Below are 21,693 nucleotides of genomic sequence, written 5' to 3' on the forward strand. Positions count from 1 at the left end.
GAGAAAGGCAGGGAGCACTCTCTCACAGACCAATACTGAAGACCTACTATGTGTCAAGACAGTGCCAGTTGATTAAAACCAGCATAACCTTGAAGATTTCAGATTTGGAATGAGGGGTGTTCTGTTTTTAGGATAGTCTGACTCTAGAACTCGCAGAGAGCCACCTGTCTCTGCTCCCTGGGTGCGGGACCGGAAGGTACCTGCCACCACACAGCTGAGGGCAGATGTTTTAACATGCACCTTCTATGTAAGAGTTGTGGCACTAAGTACATGACAAGCATTTCTCACTTGACTCTCGGAACTGCCAAGTAGAAGGGCACACTACTCCAGAGCTCAGGAAAACAAATCTGAGCAAATAAAACCAATTTACCCAACCACACACTGAGCATTACAAAACCATCATTCAAACCCACAGCATGTGCTAGAATATGCTCTGTGAATGACATGGGCACACCATATGGTTTCATTTTGCATATTCCTAAAACTATATATATATATACACACACATACACACAATGGCGTGACACTCTGAAACACTGACCAATCAATAGAAAGACATAAAATAAAGAAAACAAGTCCCGATAAACAAGTTGCCCGGTCTGAAGGCTTTACGTTGTAGCACACGTGATCACAATCCAGTTCCCTATTATTCTACATATAGCTTAAAATGACATGCATTTGCTCATCAAATAAACGTCATCTGTTTCCTGGGACACTGTTTCACATCATGGCCATGACTTTCCTTTTTGTCATGACTTGGCCTTTCATATCCTTCTATAGTATCCAGTTTTATTCATTTGTTTTTCCACCTACAATTGAGCCTGAGAAACTTGTTTCAAAAACCATCAAACTAGAAATGAGGCTTTTAAAACAATGCATAATACTGTCTGCCTTTCCTTCAACCTAGTGTTCTCCCCCATACTCCCAGGGACAGGACACACATGAAACATGAACTCCAGGTCAATCTTTCCCATTATAAAAAAAAGACTCTTCCCTCAAAATATCCTTTGAAGGGTCTTTTGACATTAAACACAATGTCTCATTTTCTAAAAATTCAACTGACAGAAGCCTTAGAAACATCTCTTTTTTAACTTTTATTAATTACACTTTATTCACTTTGTATCCCCCCATAAACCCCTCCCTTCTCCCTTCCTAATCCCACCTTCCCTCCCCCTTCTTCACGCATGCCCCTCCCCAAGTCTACTGATAGGGGAGGTCCTCCTCTCCTTCCTTCTGATCCTAGTCTATCAGAGCTCATCAGGAATGGCACTATCATCTTCTGTGGCCTAGTTAGGCTGCTCCCCTCTCAGGGGGAGGTGATCAAAGAGCCGGCCAATCAGATTATGTCAGAGACAGTCCCTGTTCCCATTACTATGGGACCAACTTGGACACTGAACTGCCATGGGCTACATCTGTGCAGGGGTTCTAGGTTATCTCCACGCAAGGTACTCTTAAATAAGAGCAATTATAAGGTATTTGTTTTAAACTTTAAAAAATATGTAACTGAAATAAAAGATGTACATGACACCAAAGGAAATGGAGACAGTAATTATCAAACTAATCTGAAAATTGCAGGGATCCAGGGGTAGCCCATAAAGCAGCTCCTCAACACAGCTCCTATTTTATCTTAAAATATGGAACTTTCAATTTAATTTTTTTTCTTAAACTGATCTCAAACATTTATTCAAACACTTCAAACCATTTCTTGTGGGAAGTTTAACAATGCATTTTTAGTGGCTTCGTTCTGTTTTCTGACTGCTACCATAGCTCTTATTAGTTACTCATCTGTAACTTTAAGGGAGTGTTTTCCAACCACTAAAAAGGGCAAAGACAGCCTCCTGAAAACCATGGCTGCAGCCTGACTTCCTTACAGCACTTCCTACCAACAGACAAAGAAAACAGCAGACCTTGGAGTCAATTTCAAAAAAGCAAAAATGATAATACAAGATGTTTTATGACTATTGTCTATGTTTCTTTTAAAAACTGTTGCCCATGTTTTCATAAACTCACACTTCTCATTAGATACACTTACTCTGCTTCTGTAGCAGTAAGCCTAACATAAACAAGCAAAGAGGCTTGGTTCTCTTAGGTACAATATTCCAAACTCTCTTGAGATTCCCACCCCACCCCCATGCTAAAAGCCTACCAACTAAAGGTTGCTTTCTTTAAAAGTAAGCTTTTTTTTTCTCTCAAGTCTTGACCGACCTAAACCTTCTGATTATTGGACTTTGAACTGAACCACATGAAAATGTTACATAATACTCAATAATAAATAAAACTCACTAAAACTCCAACTTAGCAAGGGGTTGGCCTCTTAGGAGCTAGCTAACAAAGAGGGGACTGCTCTGCCCCTTGGCCCCAAGCTAACCAGAAGCCAAATTCCTAAGAGGCCCTCACCAAGAGGTCTCAAAGAACTCCTCTAGAAACTGAGTCACTGAGAGACACAGTCCCCCAGATATGTGAAAGAAATAGGGCCAGTAACTGTTTTCCCTTTCACTTCAGCAAGCTGTTTCAATCACTGTGTGGCCCGGAGTGAAATCTGCCAGTAAACGAAGAAATAGCAAAAAGTAATTCCACTTCCAGGTCACTAAATAATTTAGCACCCAATTTTTCCTTTCTATAGTACAAAGACCTTATGCTCAGAAAGTTACGGTTTAAAGTACACTAAGTAACATCACATCCATATGCAAATATATCTTTTCCCATATGTATCTTAAGAAAATAACAAACAAAAATAATTTATCCTCAGCCCCTAGAAAACAAAAAACTGAAATTAAAGGAAAGAATGGAGAAAATCTAAATTGTATATTTTTGTTCCTTCTAAAAGGATTAAATAACAGAATTTTAAATGGTTTGTTTGTACTTTCTATGCAATATGTAGATTAACCATGAAATTCTGTTTGGGACACTTTGACATCTGTTTTCAGTGCGTTACAATGAAATCTGGGGACTTGATACATACATTTGCTGTAATAAAACTGTCACTAATCAGTGTTTTCCAAAATATTGCCCATAACTATTACTATTCAGTAGTCTCATTTGCATGATCTAATACTGTTGCTACATCGTGTTTTTCCCTGACAATGTGGTAGCTGGTCCCAGGCACGTGATGGAAAATGGCTGCACGGCACTCAGTAATCTCGGGCTTTCCACAGCTCTTTGCTGACGATGCGATCGGCCCTAGGACGGACCCATACTTCATCCTTCCTAAGATACTTTTCCTGGAATTGGGGCACCAAGGATGAATTCTCATCCCAAGTGTAAAACACTCAACAACAGTAAAGAAGCCCACACTGAGGAGAAGACTCTGCCTCATGGGGCTTGTGCCACAGGAGACATAAACATAAACCTAACTCAGGAGCCCTTTCAACAAAACCATAATGATGCTCTTTGAACAACAAATAGGAGGCGTGTCTTTCACTACCACAGCCCATTCCCGTGAGCTACAGAAGCAGATCGGACCAGACTTTAAAGCTGAGGCTGCTTCATGCTCTCTAGGACTGCGCAGAGGCTGTACCAACAACAGACACCATGACCACAAGTTTACAAGGTATTACTAGCCGGATTGTAGACTGCACAAAGGTTTCCATTCATGTTTCATGTGTCTTATACATCATGTAGAAAACATGGTTATCAGCAAAAACAAACAAACAAAAAAAAAACCAAAAAAACAAAAAGCAACAACAATTCTAAGAATATGAACATGGTATTCACCAAAGAAGAAAGTTGTTAAAAATATTTTTCTACCTACTGTCACTCTAAATGAATTCCAGATTTTATCAGTATTTGGAACTATATTCATATTGCTCAAATCTAATAAAATTTCACTCTGTCCTCCCATGAACTCATCCTAAATCTGAAATATGCTTCTCTATACACATGTTTTACATTATACAAATGTTGGATACAAAAAGCAGATTAACTGCGAGCCCTAATGCTGTGTTTGTTAGTACTGAGAAGTCATTCCAACTGTTCCAAACGGGATTAATGCAGTATAACAAGTCTATTTAATTATTGTAAGACCAGTGATCCTCATATTACTATAAGCTGCTTTTCCCTTATTTGGAGACTATAAATGGAACCGAAATTGCACATGATAACTACAGGTCATACCCTGAAACATGATGCTTGATGTAGCAGGAATAAAGAGACATTTCAGCATCTCTGAGAGGCTACAAAGCACAGCCAGTGTTTCAGATCCGTCTGGATGCTCTCACCGTAGCGTCACATTAACTTACATCATAAGCATACTCAGAGCTTTTCAAGTGCACTGGGAAGACGCAGTAACAAATGTTATCAGCAGCAATCCAATTTGAATGTTGAAAACTTGAGGCTACACAGTGTTCTAGGAAATCACTCTTATAGATTTTTTTTTCTATCTTGTGAACAGAAGAGCAACCAAATGCCAGTATCTTCTAAAAAAAAAAAAAAAAAAAAAGAGGCACACCACAGATCATCAGATCATTTGAACTTATGTACCAGAATCTAAACAAGCTAATCATATTCGGATGTGCACACGCTAGTTATCCTTTAACTACTAGACAAACGTGAAACAACTTCTCATCCTGACCCCTGACTCGATCCTTTAGTCTCTGATAAACATTATCACCAAGCCCTCCTTGCAGGAATAGGTTTTTTTCTTCACAGAGCATCAGCATGACATGTGACTTGAACTATTTCCCGCTTAATCTCTATGATTTCCAAAGTACTGTGCAAAGTGAGTGAGAAGAACAGTCCTCTGGCCACAGAGAGCAGGATCAGCCAGTTGCCCAGGAATCTGGCACACAAATTTAGCTCCAGGCCCATGGGGAGCCAGCCGACCAGAGCCACTGAAGTCAAACACCAATCCCAAATTACCTCACAATGGAGAGAAACCGATGCTTTAACCATTTCTCCGCTTGCATCCAGTTGTTCTCAGTAAAAGTGAAATCACTCTATGCAATAAATACTAACTTCTTCCCTCTAGAGGTCATTTAATTAATTTTCGGGAAGCCATAAAAAGGAGGAATGGGAAAGAGTGACATAAAAGAGAAGAGTCAGATGGCAGTGGAATCAAAACAATTCATGTAACCAATTAAGCAATCTGAGGCTTTGACCCAACCGAGGGTCATATGGCTTTTCAGACTGAGTCTCACAACCAGCAGCTTGCTCCTTTTAACCAGGCATCCGACCTCATCACATTACTTCTGTCCAACTCAATCTGAAACATAAATGAAGCTCTTCCAAACGTGGGTGACTTCGTTCTGCTACTCAGGAAACTTCCACGTTCCACTGCAGGGCCACAGACTCGTTCCAAGTATTGACCAGGACACCCTTCATCTAACACAGGTCAAGCTGTTTATTCAGAAAGCCACAAATAAAATTAGGTTGCTCCTTTCTTTGAAATATTCCTAGGTGGGTGAAGAAAACTCTAGAAGATCTGAGGACCCCTGAAAAAATACATAAGTTCTAGTTTAAGTGGGTTTCAAGACTATAAAGGATTAGCTAACTGCATATACCCACCTTCACAGTTCTTACCAGCAAGCACCCATCCACAGGGCTATGACTGGAACACTGATTTTTTTTTCTTTTTTTCTTTTTAGGAAGTTTTATTGCTGGAGATAGCTACCAACTCACTGATGAGTACTTGTTTAAATATCCACTTATGCCTTCCCTCCTGGCTTAGGTAATTTCTCTGGAAGTCTCTAGACTATGCTATATTCTATGCTATATGCCTTCATATATGTTAGCAGCTAACATTAAGTAAACGCTTTACTCACGTGATTTCACAAATCTTAAAAGAGTCACTCTAAGTCCTATTTTATAAAGGAGAAAAGCAAAGCGTATGGAGTATAAAGGACCTAACCAAAGTTACAAAGCTGCTAAAGGGTCAGACAGAACCCAGTGTCAATCCTAGGCACGCGCTTTGTTCTAGAGACTGAATGTTTGTTAGATGCTTAGTTTGTGTCACCCTGACACAGTCACCTGGGAAGAAGGAACCTCCGCTGTGGACAACCTCTATCGCACTGGCCTGCGGCACGCCTGTGGAGCACTGTCTTGATTGCTGACAGCTGCCCACTGTGGGCAGCTCCGCCCCTAGGCAGGAGAGACTGGGCTATGTAAGAAAGTCACCTGAGCAGGAGCTAGAAAAAAAGCAAGCCAGTAAGAAGCATTCCTCCACAATCTTTGCTTTAGTACCTAACTCAAGCTACTCACCTTGACCACCTTCCGGGAAGAAATGTTACCTGGAAGCATAAGGTGAAATAAAACCTTTCCTCCCCCCAAGGTGTTTTTGGTCATGGTTTAATTACAACAACAGAAAACAAACCAGAACAGTTTTTATGTCTCCAAAATTCCTGTTGAAACTCTGATCCTGAAGGTGATGGTACTAAGAAAAATATTTTGTACCGAATTAACTCAAGAGGGTGGATCCCTCCTAAATGAGTGACCTGAAGAGAAATCCCAGTGGGTTTCCTGACTTGACACTGAAGAAGGGATCAGCAACCCAGAAAGCCCTGGACTCTGGCCCTGGACTAACAGTCTCCAGAACTATGGCTTACAGAACTCTGTAAGCCAACCAGTCTGCTACTTTGTTACAGTGGTCTAAACTAAGACACATCTTTACAAAACCTAAGAAAGCATGAGGAAATATCTGCTGAACTGCAGAAGAAATCCAGAATTCAAAGAATGACGGAATTTCAACGGTACATTGATCACTACTGTAGAATTATGAGCAACTGAGGATTACTCACTCCTTGATCCAAAAATCATCCATCTTTGTCAATCCCTGCCAAATCTAAGCTCCATCTCTCTTTCTCCTAACTTCTCTTCTTTAATGCTTCAAAACACACAAGCGTATACCCCAGCACCCACTAATTATCCATGGACCAGAAACTGAACCCTTGCAACTCAACAATGGAGATCAATTTAAAAACTTTTAAAGAACGGAGGACTATGTCTGGAAGAACATCACAGATGCTCTTAAAGCCCTTCACACCTCATTTCCATGGCCATGGGACCCACTAGCCCACTAACCACCTCCAAACTCCACTGCAGGTTCACATTACCTGTGGGATGCCAATGAATGAGAAGAAAGACAAGTGGGCTCATGCCTTCTCTGACTGGCCCCCGTAAGGAGAGGAGTCTGGGGGTACTGGTCCGTTGAGGTCTGTTGGTGTTTTTCATCTACCCTTGCCCTCTAAGCCCTAAGATGAATTATCAACAGGGTTAAAGTTCAAAGGCATTCAAATTTCTTGAGGTCCTGAAGATCCCTACAAAAGGACAGTTTAACACAACCAATAAATTTTAAAGAAAATTTCTCCCCAGCTATTTGTAGAAAATAAAAGTTAAAAGGACCCAGAACACTAGTGCTTTTCCCAGGGTTCCATTGTTACACTGCCTCTCATCTGTTGGTCTAAACAGTGTACAGCACAAGAGGAAAAAAACGCACACTCCAACTTCAACTTCCTTCTTTTCTCTTATAATTTAAAAATACAGTGCAACAGTTTGCTTTTTAAACATTTAATCTGGCAAATATAAGAAAAAAAATCACAAACTATAGTGTCATATTTGGCATTGAAAAGATTGGTGGGATAAAAATATCTGTGTTTTAACATTTTAGAAGACATCTCCCATATTTTTAAAATAAAATTATTTCCCTGTTTTGAACGGGAACCAAGGTAAAAGTCTCCATTTTGAACATGAGGTTTTCATGAGGAACAGAAAACAATTTTATATTCATTAAGATAAACAGTTAACTTTACATCCCGGCAAAAGTCCCTACAGAAATAAAATCTTCACATTTACTATGGGGCACTACCATGTCATGAAATTTAACTATTCACCTCAATCGCAATACGAGAAGGTTTCCTTTAAATCTAGAATATTTCCTAGAAGACAGTATTCTCAGTTTAACCTGTTCCTTTTCAATCCTGCGTGCTCAGGATATGGGTCTCCCATTGCTGAGCAATGCTAACAGTGCCAAGGGTAAGTCAATTGTTTGAAGATTACTGACTGAGTAACCAAACACGTAACTAAATTTGTCACTTTAATGTACATAATGACAATAAAAATGTTTTTATTGTAACAGCTAAAAATGTTGAGAAATAATTACTAAGGAAACCATAACTCTCAAGGGCTAAGAAGTAAGCTCAGTGGAATGGGAAAAGGAAATCGTGATAGGTCAACACAAAACACAGAAGTTGAAAATCCACAAAGAATTGATCCAAATCCCTCCGAATTCCAGAACACAATCCCCTACCTCCTATAGCCAGCAAGGCTGCAAATTTGTCCCCATCACTGTCAGCAAACAAAGGGAAGTCGCTTCTGCAGCCAGACCATGTCAAACAGAAGATGTAGCTGCTGCAGAGGGACGCCTTGAATCCACTGGTGTGTAAAGTGTGGGCTGGGGCCTTTCTGTCAGCTATTACCATAAAAGAATAAGAGGAAACAGTGACATTACTGCACAATAGAAAGGTCAAACAGCTTGCAGCCATTTCATGACCCAGACAAGTCAAGGTCAAGGGATTCAGGTAGCAACTTAGCTAGGGCATAAGTTACAGCCCAAATGAATTGTTTTAACACATCAGCTTTGGTCAATTAAACCTAACAAGGCAAGTTGCATCCCGTAGCAGGGTTCCTGACACCGAGGCCAGAAGCTGAGACCGACCTCATAAAACAAGGCTTTTAACATAGCATAGCAAATTTAAGCTAATCCATCCAGAAACTGCAGATGTCCGAATAATAAAATACAAGTTGTCCTAAGCAAGAACATTTTTCACACTTCAGAATTCACTAATAGAGGGGTACAGCCTTCACATCCGCATTTGTATTAACACAAGTGGAGTCCCCAACTTATATGAATTACCAAGTATGCTCTATTTCAAATCACTGTTACCATCTGTATGCATGATTAGATTTCTGCCCCTACTCTCAACCCATTGCTGTTGAAACTATTACATGTTTCACGGCAGTTTTTGAATATAAATGTACAAAATCAAAATTTTTTTTGAGAAAAATTTTTATTTGCCTTCAGTATCACAGTATTATGTGACAATAAAGTTTGTTAAATACTTTTTTGTAGTTTTATGGAAGACATATTTAAATTTATGTAACATTAAATATGTCCATGTACTTTTTAAAAAAATCAATGCATACTATTTACTCAATTTCCTACTCTGAGAAATAGTTGAAGCTAACTATAACATTAAAACTGTATGTACTTAGTGTTTAAGAATTTTTCTCAGAGGCAGTTCCTATTTCGCTTTGTACTTGTTTGAACAAATTCTGTTTTCTGATTGTGCTGTATCAGTAACTTAATGCATGCTCTGAAGTGCCTTAAAAAAGCATTTTGAAAATACACAACCTCCAGGCAACTTTTCAGCTCATAAAATCACTTCATCCATCACTCTATATTCCCAATTATATAGTCTTTATTCAGAGTTCTTTAATTTGTCCGTGATTCATCAACAATACCCTGCCTAAACTATCATCGTGAACAGAGAGAGTGAGTCTAAGTGCTTTATTCTAAACAATGTATTGATACACATGAATGGCTCTACTTTTTTCTTAGAATACTACTATGCTTAAATTATAAGAACTTTATTTTTTTAATGTGTGGCCATCAGTTCAGCCTCAAGGTCTTTCCACCTCACTGGTTAATTGGTAGCCATTTATCCCAATTTTCTGAATAATGTAACAACCAAAAAGCCCAACCATTCAACTGTTACTAGTCTCACATCCTGTAACGTTCAGTCAATACAAGCTAATCCTACAGACTCCCTCCTTGCTATACACACTTAGTTTTCACAAGTTCCCTACAATTTGCTGACTTATTCTCTATGCCAAATACTAACAACTAAATTATGTTTAAATTAACCAAATCACATAATTAGAGTTCAAGGACCTAAGAAGTTACTTTAAAATGAGACGATGTATGACCCTGCCATAGAAGAGTGGGCACAGTAAAAAAAAAAAAAAAAAAAAAAAAGAGCACCCTCGTCTCCTCACTATGCGTGACGTGACACTCACCCCTGTACCAGCTCAGGTTTTCAATCACATAACCACGGGGCCTTGAGATTTCTAAAGCAAGCCCTCCTTGCAAGGATGAAAGAAAAAAGCTGGAACTCTTGCTCCGAGAGCTGGGCTGCCTGCTCCACCACAGCGTGTGTACTGACAAACTCCTTCGGGGTCATGAGTTCTACCCTCATCACTGGTGCACTATAAGACGCTAGTCTTTCGTCAACTAAAAGCAGTTTCATCGGAAGCAGCTTTCCGACCAGAAGCCTGGCATTGCTCTGTACCATCACTTCCAGCTATTTAGTACCCATCAGTTTCAGTGTGCGCAGCGTGTGCTGTTCTCACTCCTCATAAGCCTCTTCCAAACACAGCAGTAACTGCTCCTTTGAAGATAAGTTCAGTTATCCTGTAGGCCATTGTGATGACAGAAATGAAAATGAAGGTATCTCAGCTATTAGGAATTGCAGAGGATTCAGACTCAGGCTGGCCATGAATGCCTTCATCTTCAGGTGCTAAATTATAACTGTTCAGCAGAGACAGCAAGAGGAATTTCACAAAACAAACAGTGGACTTTTTCATGTTAACTTAGCAGTATCAAGACTTATGAGGAGAAAAACCCTACTAAATTGGGTATATTAGATGGTTTATTCAAACTGGAGTACCCAGATTAAAAAGAAGAAAAGTCAATGGATATTAAAACTTCCATTTCCTTTTGGCAGTTTTCACTCAAAATCAAAATTTAGGGGGGAAAGAACTACGTTCCCAAATCTATACTTCTGCGCTTGGGTGTGCTGGGGTGTGCTTATGACACTGGAGCTCTTCAGGCCCAGCTAACACTGCGTTGAGCAGGGTGTGGCCCCCCATCATCCCCAGCCACGCTTCCTGTCACTCAGGCTTCAGTGCCCCTGGATTTTACCACCATTCCTATGCAATGAACACAATCTTGATTCTCACTCGCAGGAGACACAGATTATGAAGCGTATGGCTCCAAACAGACAAAATCTATACGCATAATTCTCATTTTATAATCCACACTGCTGTCTAAAAGGGAGAGAGGGCAGGGTGAGAAAGCTAACCTAAGGACTTCATAGGATGCCCTATCAACTTCTGCTACCTTGGAAAAATGGCACATTGCATGGTGTATTTGAATATTTGAAAATCCTCAGCCTTTGAAAAGTGAGAGCGTATGAACAGCAATGAAGAAGCTTGCCCTGCCATATCAGGACACAGATGCCAACCTTTCCAGCTGGCAGCCAGGGCCTCAGAGTTTAACTCTTGAGTTGTCCGGCAATGCTATCTTATGTCAGGGACATCATGGCAGAGAGGGTGAACTTCTGGCCCCTTAAACTCTGTTTTGTCCTTATCAGTGGAAAAACTGCTAAGTATCTAATCTTACAAAATATGTTCTAACAAAGGTCTCACTAAGCCTAGGGCAAGACATATCAATAAGAGCCCTTCTTTATCTTGTGAATTGTATATGAGGAAGAATGCAAACAAATGCATACCAGAGTTCAGGAGCTCAGTCAAGAACAGAGTACCAGGATGGGAAAACTTAACAGCATATTCCTAAATCAAACATGCATCGAGTGTTTATCCTCCACCCAAATGTCATGCTCTCTGATGTCACAATGCAGGCCCACCAAATCACCGCACAGAGCAGCTTCATTTAAACACATTAGGAAGCTTATTTTCCCCCACAATGGGAAATACCTGCAAACGAAGTGAAAATTATTAAAATGTGAAAATGTGCTGTCAACTTGCAAACAATTATCTATTTAAGCTTTTCATAAAGAAATAATTGTTCCCCAGAAGGATTCTAGGCTGCAGTAGCACAGGGAGGAAACTCGCTCTCCGCATGTGCAGCCTCACTAATGCCATGTGACAAGCAGGAAGAGTTCTGTTTCAAAGACAATAATGATTACAACTTCCCTTCTACACAAGTCACATGTTTCACAACTTCAAAATACACTTCAATTACAATATCGTTTAACAATCAAGCAACAAACGTTGCCATCCAACAATGGATCACAATTAATGCAAAGAGTTCAGCAAGGCTAAGGGAAGCTAATTGTTCAGGGAAGAAGCAAGCAAGACTGCTGAGCTCTGCCATACTCCAAAAACATGTCTAATAAGAGTGGAAAGTATGGTCCAAACATCACATAAGCGGACTTCTTTAAACTCTCATTTGTTAAATTCATAACAGCAGACAGTATCTCTTGAGGTCTTTAAGCTTTGTGTTGTGACCTCTTTTTTTTTTTTCTTTAAAAACCTTCCCTGCCTCAGAAAAAGCCCAGTCCTGTTTTTCTCCCCATGTCCTCTCACACCCCTCCCCAGCGTCCCCACATCTTCTGGCTCCAGACAGGACACAGTCTGGCGACTCAAGGCCTCCCATAGGCCACACTTCCTTCTGTGAAGCCCTTTGGGTGGAAGGATTACTTCTTATTAATTAATGAGATAATGGCGGTTAACTGGAAAGCAATAGTCATGCTAACTATCTAGGAAACTTGAAACAAAATTATTTCAGCCTTTTGGATGTTGTTTTGTCCCCCCCCAACACCACCCCACATTCCCCCAGTATGCAGAATTGTAAGTTAAGAATTTCTGCAACATCTTGGGGCCAAATAAGTCAGGGATGACTGATAGATATCAGATTTTAACATGTAGTTCCCTCATTAAGGTCCCTTGCTTTTCACATACACATTACTAACTAAGGAGAGAGGTAGGGGCCTCTCAACAAACTGCTACAAAATGAGATGTAGAAACTGAGAGAAGCAGAAATTGAATCAGAAGTAAACAGGGATGTAAATGAAAGCAGCAGCCAGTCACAGCCACAACGGGTGCATTTATACATCACTACCCTGGGCATGCCCCCACACAGTTGTCATAGCGCACCCTGTATTTTACCGGACACCGTGTCCTGGGAAGGTGCACTGCACGAGGCTTGCTGGTCCCCACTCTGTTTTGCTTTGCTTTGTTTTGATGAATGCAGTAACAAAGACAATATGGGGAATGGGTAGCACCTGCCCAAGAATCATTGGACATCTTTACTATCTTTGGGAATATGGAGCCCATTTTAGAACTATTTTTCCTTAATCTGTCACAATCTTTTTTTAAGCCTCTGAGGGGAAAAGGGAAGGGTTTTCTATTAGCCAAGCTTTGCTGCAGCAGACGAGCCCGCAGCTTTCATTCAGGGATTGTCAAAAACTTTCCAGTGTGCCCACTGCAATGCGGATGCCAACCAACGAATCAAAGGCATTCAGCAGCTAGACAAAGAGGGTCTGATGCCAACCTCGGTGCCACTGGCAACCATTATTGGCATCAAACACAGTGTCTGCCTTTTTTTTTCCCCCTCGCCTGGCACTTCACAAACAAAATGGCGGTTCTTGTAGCAACGAAACAGCCGAAGCGCAGCCTCTGAATCAATAGCACCAAATGATTTTATGGACTTAAATACAGTTACTCCCAAATCAGTTACCAAATTTTAGGTAAGGTAGGGACAAATAATTTCATAAATAACAATATTTAATATGAACCTTTTCTAATGTAAAGAAAGAATAAAATGGGCTGAATTGCGGTCAACCAGGCTATATGCATGGAAGAAGCAGAGTAACAAAGACACTGAGCTCTGAACAAAATACTGCCCCGTAATGCAAAAGCCTAATAAACTACGTATCAAAAATGATTTCAAAACATATAAATTTTCCCTCAAAACTATATCAGATGCAGATGTAGCACTATAGTTTGTGTCAAAGCTTCAGTAACTCTTTCCACATTTCAGAAAAGATGAGGTTGCTGAGGAAGGAAAAGGAGAGAAGTGTGGGCGGAACCAAGAGAGAAAGAGGGAGAAAGCAACGGGAAGTTGGTCAGCAATGGAAGTTTATAATCCATCCGTCTTTATTTCCTCTACCATTAGAGACGAAGTATGTGATCTGTAAATAGCCAAGAGGACTATTGACATTTCTAGATCTGGAAATTGTCAATATATTGTAACATCACTCCACACTGCAATGCGGATGCCAACTAACAAATCACAGGCATCCTGAGCTAAACAAAGAGGGGCTGATGCCAAGCCTGGTGCCAGTGGCAACCATCTTTGGCACTCTCTCTGTTCTTCCTCATGTTTTTCTCCTAGTCCTTTAGAATCGGAGAGGAAGAAAGGGAGGAAGTAATTTTGTTGCTCATTCTGTTATAAACATTGTTTTTCTGTTTTAATTTTTTCTTTCATGTTTTCCCTTCTACTTTATCTAATTTCTGAAGTGCAGTAAGCATGATTTCATGTACTTAGAGGAGAAATAAAAAGTTACGACGTGAGATGAGACACTCGGGTGTTTACAGACTCATCTCTGAAAGCCTTCTTCCTTTAATTAACTACAGTGCAAATGACAATCAACCTGCAGTCCAAAAATAAAAAGATATACATCTTGGAAAAGAGAAAACACAAAAGCAGCGGGGAAGTGACTTTTTTAAGAAGGGCCACCAGATGTTAAGAGGAGACGATGCAAGGGCAGGTGGCAGAGAGGACCTGTGACTGAATGCGCAGAGGAAACAGTAAAAAGTCTTCATATTGTATCAATGTTTTATCTGAAAACACTGTCTCTAAGACTCAGCTCGAAACTTTGATTATCATGACCACTAGTGACATGCCAAAAAATAATTTATCATTCTGTGTCTTTTTGTTTTCTTTTTTCAATCTATCTTCTTAAGTCCAAAGGATAGTCTTTATTGTCAGTTCAACAAAACTAAGACTTGGCTGCCTGCCCTAGGATAAATCTGCACGTAAGTCCACTTAGGAACTAACCATCAAGAGTGAAAGTGGGAACATGGGACAGACCTCCCCCCTCCGCGAACTGCATGACCCACTCTGCCAAACTTTTTCTTCTAACCAGTGATTTTCACAACAGTTACAACACGCAGTCAGTTCAACGCATGCATGCAGCCCACCTCAAAATGCCACCTCTTAGACAGCTGTCAATCAAACTGGCATGTGTTAATGAGCTTTTATTTTAGGACATCAAGGTTGAAAATATATATTTCCCTGCTCATTATTACTTAAATTTTAGTTCTGAATACAGGGAAATAGTAAATGGGTTGTTTTGTTTGCTAAGAAATACATTTTCAAATGACGACGTCCAGTACTCTTACCTAAAATCAGAGCAAAAATTCGGAAATGACACTCAAGCATGTCTCTAGAACTAAGTCACGGGAAAACCTAGACAAACGGCACACAGTAAGTGCTAGACTGAGTTCTGAGTAATAAGAGTCATTTTCTTACTTCGCATTTCTGAATGACAATAAAGTACCTCAATCTTTTTAAACCACGCATTTATATAATGAGCATCAGATAACTGTCTGCCACCTGGCTATTCGCAAGACATCTTCCCTCCCACCAGGCCAAGTTCAGAAACAACCCACTCTCCGTGGCAGGCCACTTTCTCCATGGTGCCTTCCTATGTGGACTGTTCCCCGACATACTGACTGGAAGAAAACAGAGTCAAAAGTCTCACCTACTTAAGAAAAGCACACTAAGAAGAAACAGAAACAACAAAGGAACATATCTCATTAGCTCAAAAATCCTTGGCAACAGCACTCGCAGTTTGCACTATCCAGGCAACATTTCCAGCACTCTTTATCGAGGACTTTAAACATGGTCCGGTATGCGCTCTCTGCATTCTTTCGAGATTTATTTTAAACCAGTGTAACCAGTCCCCTTTCTGGTTTGCTCTGTGATGCTCTGTAAAGAAAGCTGTGACTTCTTCCTTGGGAAGCTTTATGAATTTGCATTCAAGTAAACTAATAATAGAAAGTGCTTTCCCAAGTCACTCTGGGAAAGCATTATAAATTATTTAAACAAGAGCTGTGTCGCATTAAATCTACAGCGAATCTGCACAATCAAAAGGAAGTGTCCATAGAAATATAAAAATTACATACATCTAAACTTCTGCCAGATATGTATTTTGGTAGTGACCAGCTTAGGTATTTAGTAATAGTAAATGCTGTTTTGATTTTTGGTGCAGCTGCCACTAGACTCCTGAGCAAAGTTCATCTACCTTGTTAGGTAAGAGACTAGTTAATACAAGGATTACTAAACAGTCCTTTGACTATTTCCAGTAAAGTTGCGATTTCAGACGGTGGGCGAATGCAGCCTAGCAGAGAAAGTGGGGTGCAAGAAACTGTATTTCACAGACTACCCTGCGGCTGTTTGTCTTTTGGGTCTCTCTTCAAACGCGAAGCCTATCCAGGCAGGAGAGCTCCCTGTTCCTTTTCATGGTTCCTACTTGACTGTGGACATGGAGTATAGCTGGGCACACCAAGGTACCTAGAGGGGACAGAGGACATCTGGTGGCGTCCAGGATCTCAGGCCAAGCCAGAGAGGCCATATCTGGAGACGTATGGGCAGTGGTTGCCGTGCTAGAAGAAAGAACAATCTGCTCCTACCTTGCTCCTGCACGTAGTATGCCAAAAACAAGTCAAGCTCCTTAACTGATACTGTGATATGGTGAGGCTGGACACAAAGTGCTGGGTTTGTGCAGTGTGGGGACTTCATGAGCCGCTCTCCATCGGTACTCTCCAAAGGGATGCCTTTGAACAGGATCACCATGACTAGATCCAGACGCCAGACTTTGTCTGCCTGTCGCAGGCAGTCGATCCTCCTAATCTTACCCTTCTGGTCTGGATTGGATAAGACACAGCACGGGTGCTTCTTGCCAGTCACGGTGAGCACGAAGTCCTCCCGATACTCCTGGCGGATATCTTTGCGCAGTTTGGCCAGGAGCCTGGATGCCCACTTCTGTTTGATTTCAGGCTTTTCACTGAGCAGCTCATCTTTGACTGCTCTCTCTTCATCCTTTGACATCCGTTTCTCGTGCTTTTTAAAGTACTTGCGTTTTCGAGCCTGCAGGTTGAACCAAGTATAGGCGATTGCACGGACATGTGGAAGAAGTGCCTCAATAAATGGGTGGAATTCATCCTGCAGAACAGGGGAAACAAGAGGCGTACAGTCAGTCTAATTTCTAATGCTAAAAGACAAAATAAAATAAAATTCAACACAGAAGATATTTTTTCAAAAAACATTATTTTCTAATTTAAAATGAACAAAACAACAGGGCAAGAAGAAAATAAAGTATGTCTCCTCTCCATTAAAATTCACAAACTGGTTCTCCCTCCTACAGAGAAAATAAGGTTTTATTTTCTATTTCTGTTCCGGTCCCATCCCCCTCATTCCCACCTCAATGTCATGCACCTACATCCTTCAAAAGAAGCTACATAGCACCAAATTTAATATCTAAATATTTGATTGACCAATTAGCATTATGCAGTACCATTTTACAAGGAGCACAGTGGGATCTTTTTTTTTTTTTTTAAGCGGAGCAGAGCTTCTTAGAAGGCAGGAGCGATGCCACCGCTCATTTCTGTTCCCTGTGGCACGGAAACACAAAGCGTGTAGATGCTCACTGTAAAGCCACACAGTTCCCGCTTTTGGGGCATGCTCTCAGCAAGAGCCTGCTGGTGGCACAAGGAGCATGCGCCATTAAACTTGATCCATTTTCTTATCAAACGTCCAACATTCCTGCACTGAAACAGCACCACTCCAAGAGTGTGTAACTAGAGAAACCGGTACACAGTGAGGGGAAGTGGGCAAAGGACACAGCTTGTCTGTCAGTGCTCTGAACACAAGGTTTCCATACTCTCAGCAGCGCATTCTCTCCCCGCACCACCAACACCGGCTTCCAGCCTGCGTGAACACAGTCTCTCTCTATCTCTCGTACACTCTTGCATTTTTAAATAGTTTTGAAAGTTGCAAACAAATGACATGAATGTTCTTGCAGCAGCTTTTCTACAGACTACGAAGTCCCACAGAGTCAGTTAATTTGTTAACCGATCACATGAGTAGGGGCAATTATTCAAACCCCTTAAAAATCAATCTGAGGTGAACAATGAAAAATGGCAACTTGGCACCAACTTTCCATTCTTTGTTCCTCTGCATGCTGTGGCACGGCGATACCAGGAGTGCAGCCTGGTCGGTAACTGCTTTTGTAGAATCCCTAAAATTCATGTGCCACATAGACGGGACACGGGACAGGACTATGGATACACAGATGCATGTGCTTAGAAGCCCACAAGTGCTTCAGTCATACTGTTCCCAACTATCCTGGGTCTTAAGTGGTTTACCTTGAGGCCCTGCTTTTTTTTTTTTTTTTTTCATTTTTTTCCCCTGCCTGTCTTATCTGAGCCTTTTAAAGGGCTGGGGCAGTTGGGCATTTCAGATCATCTCCATTTCCAAATATTTCAGGTTACTTCCAAATGGAGTCAGTATTTTACTACCTGCTGACTTGAGTGAAGCTGGCCATGCAAGCTCAGAGAGCAGAACAGCATCCCCCTCACGCACACTATATGAATGCAATAGGCCAAGCGCTGACGCGAAGCAGAACTCGACCACGACCATTTTTCTGGTCATTTTGACTGTTCTGTCATCTTAACCACAAAATAAGTTTCTCTAATGGTTCTATGCCGGGCCAGAATTGGCTTGTTCCTGTTAGTTACTCTGACGTACATGGAGTAAATAGTCCAGCAGAGTGACTAATTTCGTAAAATAAAGGTGATCGAAGTAAACTAAGGGCACTCCAACAAAGAAGCTGCCCTAGAACTCCAGCTCCACGAAAGCCTTTGTAGAATAAAATTCAGGGTTTGAGTGCAAAAGACTACATCATATTAGCAGTTTGCAGTTCAAACCCAGAGCAGGTACATGTCTCCCCTAATCAATAACATGGTTATCAAGTGTTCTGACATACTGCCGACGAAGAATGACTCAAAATTTTATAATACAGAATGCAGCTGATTACATCGCAGCATGAGACATAGCCAAATGCCATGGAGGAAATTAAACCGATCAGTACTTTCCAGCAGAGATTTGAACAATTCAGTTACTATGTGAGCACATTAAAGGAGGCCATGGAAAGAGTTAAACCACAATCTGTTCTTTGTGTGGGAAGGCAGCCCTGCTCACAGCAGCCACAGCCCATGAGAAGACACCCCTATCCACATACACTTTCTGATGCCATGCGCTTAGCTCCCACTGTAACTGTAAAAACTTTGTTCATCCCCTCCCCTCAAAATGTATGCAAAAGGAAAGGCTGCCTGCTCAAGGAAATGTGGACTAAATGTGCTTTATGAACTCACTTCCTATGACCTGGCTCCTACTGTGCTTTACTCATATGATTTTAAAACATGGATCTGCGCTTCTGTAAATGAAAACAAAAAACCTGAGGATGTAGGGAAAATGGGCGAGAGGGCTTTGTCCCGCTCTTTTCACCCTTACCACACTTTGTAAAGCACACCATCATTTAACGGCTATTAAGCAATCCAGGAACACTGGAGTACTCAGATACTTAAATACTATGTTCAGTGACATTTCATTTTCTTATGTGGACGTCAAACATAACTTTTGATCAATAAACATCATCTAACACATAAGAAATTTTAAATTTTAAACAGTTGTATCACACCACAAGGATGCCAACTGAAAGATGAATTTGGAAAGTCTTAGCCAGTTAACCAAAAAAAAAAAAAAAAACACTGTTGTCTTGAGTTTGCTGTTACTGATGACAAATACTGCTTTAAAATGCAGCTTTTCTTTATTGATAAACAGAAGTGGCAAATTTTCTCAGCCCACCAATTTGCCTTAATATCTCCTGGCGCCTCTGTATCACACCGATTCAACTTTAAGTAGAACACTTACTTGAGAAGAAAACATAGCGTCCCAAAATGATAACAAGTGGAGATAAGCAACGTGCCGCATAAACTTTTGCATTCCGTCTCTAAACGTCATCTCCCATGTGTGAGTGCTTCCTAAACTTGCATCGTAATATATTCTTAATAATTTTAAGTGACACAAATATGGAATGTAGCTGTCCCCATGTAGAAAAATCAAGCAGCATCAAGGCATTCAAATATCCTAACTAACAGATTATCACAGTAACACTACGAAATTATCAAAATTATTCTTTAAATCAAAGCATGGAAGTGATTTAACATTTAAAGTCTCTATGCTAAGATACATAGACAAGCTCAGTCTTTCAGAATTTTCCTTAAAATATACTGATGTCCAGTGAGATCCTTTTTCTGGTAAAACTTTCTGAAGTTGAACTGAACTGATAAAATAGATAGACAAGTTAAATTTCCCATAAAAAATCTAGATTATCTAGATTTATTTATTTTTCTTCAGGGAAACAATGATTTCCATGAAAGGTTTGGAAAATTGGCCCAACATAGCGATGGCAGAATAAATACTGTATGCTCTTGGAACCTATCACTATATAATGATAAACCCTGAAAAAAATTGAAAGAACTGGAATGACAATGAAAGAAAAACATCATTATGCCAACTGGACAATATATTAAAGGCTTATATGCAGATAAAACATTTAAAAATATAGATGTTTCTTAATTTTCCTTTTACTCATACTGACCTACAAATGCTGATTTGTAGTGATACTACACCAAACCATGTTGCTAAATATCAAGTTTAATGGAAGCATCATTTAAATCATGATATAAAAAAGCCTAAAAGCATTAATATAAAAACTGAGGTACTTCTTAAAGTTTATAGCAAATTAACAATGTGGTTGACTTTGTTTCTGTGTGCCTAAAAACAGGTTATGAGGCAGCTATCAGGCCTTTGTAACATAAAATTAAACTATCCATCTGATACAAATGTAACACTTTCCTGTACTGTCACTTTCATAATACCTTAAATTACCTACAAAGTCATAAAGTGGTTGTTAATTGAGAATTCTAAAACTGTAGCTCCTTCTCTGGTATAGGCCTTAAGTTCCCAAAACAGTGCTAATACAGCAACCCAGACTTATACTGCTAAAATAACAAAGAATATATAGCCATCATCCTGAATTAATGTTGGTAAGTATGTATCCTTGAATAGCAATGTGGTAGTTGGGTGACTGCACTGTCTATGGCCCTATCATTCCATGTGTCAGGATTCTGCAATAGTAGTTTTAACATACACAAATCAAGATGGAGTTGTTGAGTGTGCAATGCTTATTTAGGGGACACAAAAAATGCGATGCAATTGCTAGCAGTTCCCCCGAAACAAGTGTTGGAAATACAGAGACACACAGGATTATTCAGTCCTTCCCAGGTAAGAACAAGCCAGGCCATACTTTATAAAGGAAAATCTTAGTTCAATCTGCTTCCTTTGATCACAATATAGAAATAATAGAAATGGCCCTGGTTTGCCAGAAAGAAAGGGGAAAAAAAGAAAAAGAAAAGCCTGCTGATGAATAAATAAACCTAACTTTTACAACCAGAGGAGAAATGTTATACCTGAGATGATCCCATCATATTCGTGGGTTACTGTAATTCATAGCTTTTAAAACACAAATAACCTAACAACTTATTTTTCCTGTTTTGTAAAATTAAAGTGCACGTTTACTGGCTTAAAACAGCCATATCTGAGTTAATCATACTCAGAGGCCAAACAAAATATAAACAATAAAAAATGTGTCAGCCAAAGAGCCACGGGGCTGTGTCCAATCGCTGAGTGCCCCTTATCATTGTCTTCATCTTCATTCACAATGTATGAATGCCGCAGTCCTTTTGAATCACAATGGTTTCTAATTGTCATACAATTGAAATCTTAATTATTTGTTCATTATAAAAATGCATCATCATAGCATTAGATTA

At 40.2% G+C, this 21,693-nt stretch overlaps 1 protein-coding gene across 7 annotated transcripts in view; it reads right to left on the reverse strand.

The window, feature by feature from the left end:
- The window catches only part of Nfib (nuclear factor I B), a 224,547-nt gene that overhangs the window by 194,022 nt on the left and 8,832 nt on the right, over positions 1-21,693 (reverse strand). For all 7 annotated transcript variants that reach the window (XM_060365777.1, XM_021649507.2, XM_060365778.1 and 4 more), the window contains exon 2: positions 16,432-16,963. In XM_060365777.1, the coding sequence (XP_060221760.1) occupies positions 16,432-16,963 (532 nt within the window). The remainder of the gene's footprint in view (positions 1-16,431; positions 16,964-21,693) is intronic.

The sequence above is a fragment of the Meriones unguiculatus genome, chromosome 12, assembly GCF_030254825.1.
Source record: "Meriones unguiculatus strain TT.TT164.6M chromosome 12, Bangor_MerUng_6.1, whole genome shotgun sequence".
Taxonomy (NCBI): Eukaryota; Metazoa; Chordata; class Mammalia; order Rodentia; family Muridae; genus Meriones; species Meriones unguiculatus.